The 4,532-nt window shown below is 61.0% G+C and overlaps 1 protein-coding gene across 1 annotated transcript; it reads right to left on the bottom strand.

Annotated features, from left to right (window-relative positions):
• Positions 1-371: 371 nt before the first annotated feature.
• PTGER2 (prostaglandin E receptor 2 (subtype EP2), 53kDa) lies at positions 372-4,510 on the bottom strand. Its single transcript, XM_010579782.1, has 2 exons — positions 3,659-4,510; positions 372-1,513 (listed from the first exon to the last, which is right to left on the bottom strand). The coding sequence occupies exons 1-2, from the start codon at positions 4,508-4,510 to the stop codon at positions 1,268-1,270; spliced, it is 1,098 nt and encodes a 365-aa protein (XP_010578084.1). The 3' UTR covers positions 372-1,267.
• Positions 4,511-4,532: the final 22 nt, after the last annotated feature.

The following is a 4,532-nucleotide window of genomic DNA, read 5'->3' as shown; positions in this document are numbered from 1 at the left end:
AAACCCCCCCCAGCAACTCCGAATGGCAGCGAGGGCCTCGGGACAAACCCAGTTTGCCCACGGGGTTGGATGTTCCTTACCCCGGTGGGGACCAACCTGGAGCCCCAAAAAGCAACAGGCATCCCACAAAACAAAATAGCGTCGCTGAACGATGCTGCCCGATGGGGCAGGATTGGTGACCTGGATGTTTCTGCACTTGGGTTTTTTGGTTTCGTTGGGTTTTTTTTGTTGTTGTTTTTTTTAATTAAACCTCTAGAGACATGATGTCCCTGAGCAGGTTTGTCCCAAGCCGGTGGGAGGGCAGTTGAGACCACTTTGCCAGGCAGCCCGGGAGGATGAGCCCTCCTCCGTGCCAACCCAAAACCCATCAGCAGCATCACCCTGCATGTGGGTAAAGCGCATGGCTGTGACCGAAACCTCTCGTTCCCTGGTCGGGCTCTTTAGTCCCCTTGTCAGCTCCTGTGCAAACTACAGGGCAAAGAAAATTGCAAAATGGGTGCTCAGGAGGGGCCACGCAGCTCTGCTGCCATCACAGCACTAGGGAAGTGCCACAATTTTGGGCTTTTTTTTCTGCCCAGTGTCCCTCAGACATGGTGGGCTGGCACCCACCAGAGCCTAAAATCCCTGGAGTGGGGGACAGACAGACAGACATGCACACAGACCTGGTAAAGTGCATTTCCTCAGGCAGCCAGCCTACCTAATAAAGGGGAATATTTGGGGATACACTGCTCCCTTCTTCTCCTACCCGATCCCTAAGGACCTGGGGGCAGAGACGGGTGCTTGCAGCAACAGTGGCCACCCAGCCTCATCTCCAGGACCCGTACCCCTGCCCGCACACTGCCTTCAGCCCGAAACAACCGTGGGGACCTTGCTGGGAAGCACACTAGCAGAAGGCTCTGCTCCCCGACACCCCCCCCCAGCAGTAGTGTTACAGCAAAGCCCCCCATGCTTCACCCCCCGACTGCTCCGCTGAACGCAGCCTGCACCCTTCGCCGGGCGGGAGCAGCCCCGTCTAAGGGCGACAGCGATATCCAGGTACTCATCAGCCCTTCCGATCTTGTCCCACTGTATTTTTTTTGCCCCGTCAGAGACCACACTGGCTTTCCAGGGGCTTCCCAGACACGGGGTGACACCCGGCTGGGCCACCCCGTACCCTGGCCCACCCTGCAGCAGATACGTCTCTTTATGGGCCATAAGGCAGAGCTTCGTTAACATCTGTCAGGGCTGTGCTTCACCTGGCAGATGTCTCCTGGAATGGCCGATGGATCTACTGCCCACCGGGGTCCAGCCGTGCTGCCAGTTTTGTCTTTGCGGGGGACGGAGTCCGTCTGTCCTGGCTCGCGGGGGTCACCTGGCAGCACAGCACCGAGCGCATGAACCGCAGGACCGGCGGCCTCAGGATGGCGAAGACCCAAGGGTCGACGATGGAATTAATGGAGAGGAATCTCAGGGCTAGGAGGTCCCAGCTGTGGTTGTCCTCCGCCTCGCTGAACTTGTTCACGTAGGCGCGGATCTGTAAAACACGACAGGAGAAATAATGCCGCGTCCGGGCTTCCAGGATCTGGCCCCCGGGCAGCTTCTTGGGGAGATTTGGGCTGTCACAGCACACTTGCCGCCTCCGCCGGTTTAAATTAACTTCTTGCTAACGAAAGCCAGACCTGTGCTCTGCTCTCAACACGCAGCGAGGCTTCGTTTAGCCCTAATGCAGTTAAGGCGGAGGCTGCTCAAGGAAGCGGTGGGTCTCACCTTGAAAACCACATAGGACAAAGAAACGTTCAAGATGGAAAGGATGCGGGGTGTTGGACCCCTCCGGTCCTTCCTGCGACGTGCCGACTCATAGCAGCTTACGGGGCTTCCTGGAAGGGTGACTCAGCACTCCTTACTCATACGGGTCGAATCGCCACCCCCTCACTTCGGGGGAGAGGGGATGCTCAGCCAGGGATGGGAGCTGAGGGTGTGGGAGATCTGAGCATCCCTCCTCCGGCCGGGATCCGTTGGGTACCACCCAGGGACGGTACAACCTGGGACACGAGGTGGCCGCGGTGCAGCCGGTACCCACGGCTGCCGACAGCCCAGCACTTCCAAGGGTTGCCCCGGGGCTCAGAGTTTTTTTGGGGGAAGGATTTTGTGGTACTGTGGCTTGATGCTCTCTGGGTCCATGTGCCTGGGCTGCTCCTCCTGCTGCTGGGGGCAGCCCCAGCCAGAAGAGAAAGTGTCACACCAAGGAGACACTGGCTTGGTTTGAGACGCTGCCAAAACGCAGCCTGAACACCACCCCACATGGGAGCCAGGCGATGGGAAAAGAAAAGCTGGCTGTGCTTCTGGATAAGACTATATCTGCTACCACAGGGCCCATGGGATCCCCACCAGTGCCTCTTTCCCACCCCATCTGCCCCCAGCAGGGCCCTGCCCGCATCTCCCCGCCAAGGGGTCTTGCTTCGCAATGACCACGGCACCCAAACTGGGGTTTTTTCAGGACACGGGGAGAGCTGCCCATCACGTGTGGGCCCATTGACGGGAGCTGAAGTGTCTCTCAGGATGTTGAGTCTAGCTCCCGGGATGCTCGCAAGCATCCGGACATTACTGCTTTGTCTTTTCTCTGTCTTAAAACCCAGGCAGCCTGGCTTGGCTACAGCCTGTGGTTATTTTCTTTTCCTTTGGGAAAAGAAAGGGAGCACGAAGGGAAGGTAGCGTCTGTTTAACTCCACAAGCACAAAATTAGCGCTGGCTTCGCTCCCAACCTTGGTGGGGCTCGCTTCTAATGGGAACAAAATGACCTCCTGCGGCGGCGGGCTCGCACACATGAGTGGCAGGGGACACGAGTGGCTCGAGGTGCTCTGGAGCCCGTGATGCTGCTGCTGGGATACGGCTTGGATGGATGAAAAGCGGACCTTTGGTGGGGAGAGCCCCAGGGCAGAGTCAGAGGACTCGCCCTCTCCCCTTCCTCACTTGGCTGTGGCGTTTCGACCCCGTATTTCTGCGGGAAGCCTCGGGCACGGACAGGGCACGGGATGCGGGCACAACCCTTGGGACGAGGCGTGCTGCGCCCCACGTGCCGGATCTCCGTTCGCAGCAATCACCCGTCTCTGTGCCCGCGCCCCGGTGTTGTTGCGGAGGAGTGGAGACCTCCTGCCTGCCCACGTCTCCAGCTCCATCCTTCCCTCTTGCCACAGAAATCTGGGATAACTCTGCCCACCCAGTGCAGACACCCACTGCCTTGAGCCCAGCAGCATCTCCTTCATCCCCACCTTTGGATATCGAATTTATTGCTCTGCCACCCCTCACACCTCCACTGTGAGCACCGGGAACCTCAGCGATGCCGTGTGGTCTGGGGAGCCCTACCCCAGACCCTGCCTGAGCCACGCTGCCCGGCCTCGGAGCCTCTGTGGGATGGGAGGGCACCTCTGCTCCTGCCACCCCGTCCTTCTCCCGGCACTGGGGATATGGGGAGTGGTCCCCCCAGTTCCCCAAAGGATGTGCGGATCGGCTAGAGTTTGTGGCAGAGCTGGGGTCTCCCAAGCTTCAGGAGGAGCTAAGCTTTGACCTCGGCCTGTAAGATTTGGGCCGTGGAGCGAGGCGGAGCCCTATAAAGGGAGGGAGAGAAAAGGGGGTGCTGGGGAGAGGGACCCCGGCCCAGGGGAGAGGCGGTCGCACTCACCGTGAACGGCAGGGAGCAGATGACGAAGGTGATGGTCATGATGGAGAGGAGGAGGAGATGGTCGATCTCCTCGGCCATGGACAACATGCGCCGGCCGCAGCTGCCAGCCGCCCGGGGCTGCTCGAGCGTGGCCAGCCGGCGGGTCTTCTGCCCGCGGCGGTGCATGCGGGCCAGGTTGGCGATGACGCTGAGGTTGCAGAGCAGCACGGAGAGGATGAGGAAGAGGAGCAGGGTGGCGTAAAGAAGCGAGAAGGTGACGTCCGACCCGGACGCCTCCCTGCCGCCGTTGTGCCGGAGGTAGTCCAGGTGCATCTGGATGAAGCACCAGGTGCCGGGGCAATACTGCACGTACCGCCCGAAGCCCACCAGCGGCAAGGAGCAGAAGGCGGCGGAGAAGGTGTAGATGGCGGGCAGGGCGACCAAGCCCGTGCGGGGGCTGAGAAAGCGCTCGTAGAAGTAAGGCCGCCCCAGGGCCAGGCATCGCTCCAGCGCCATGGCGAAGAGGATGAGCATGGTGGCGAGGCCGAAGAAGCTCATGGCGAAGCCGAAGTAGAGGCAGATGCGTCCTCCTTGGGCCAGGGCGGTCAGGGTGCGGTTGCGGTGATAGGAAGCCAGGACGAAGGGGCTGACGGAGCAGGTGCCCAGCAGATCCGTGACGACCAGGGCCAGCACCAGGACGTGGAAGAGCGAAGGCTGACGGTTGCGGGAACCGCGCCGGCAACGTAACAACAACCCCAGGGCCAGGAGGTTGCCCAGGAGCCCGGCGGAGAACATCAGGGCGCTGACCAGGGGTCGGACCCCGGCCGGCAGAGCTCCGCCGCGTTCGCACGACCCCCGGCCCGTCCCGTTCATCCCGCCGCCGCCCCGACACTGC

Source organism: Haliaeetus leucocephalus, unplaced genomic scaffold, assembly GCF_000737465.1.
Source record: "Haliaeetus leucocephalus isolate CR32 unplaced genomic scaffold, Haliaeetus_leucocephalus-4.0 Scaffold678, whole genome shotgun sequence".
NCBI classification, from domain to species: Eukaryota; Metazoa; Chordata; class Aves; order Accipitriformes; family Accipitridae; genus Haliaeetus; species Haliaeetus leucocephalus.
Note: the sequence above shows the minus strand (reverse complement) of the source record. Positions and strands in the feature narration are given on the sequence as shown.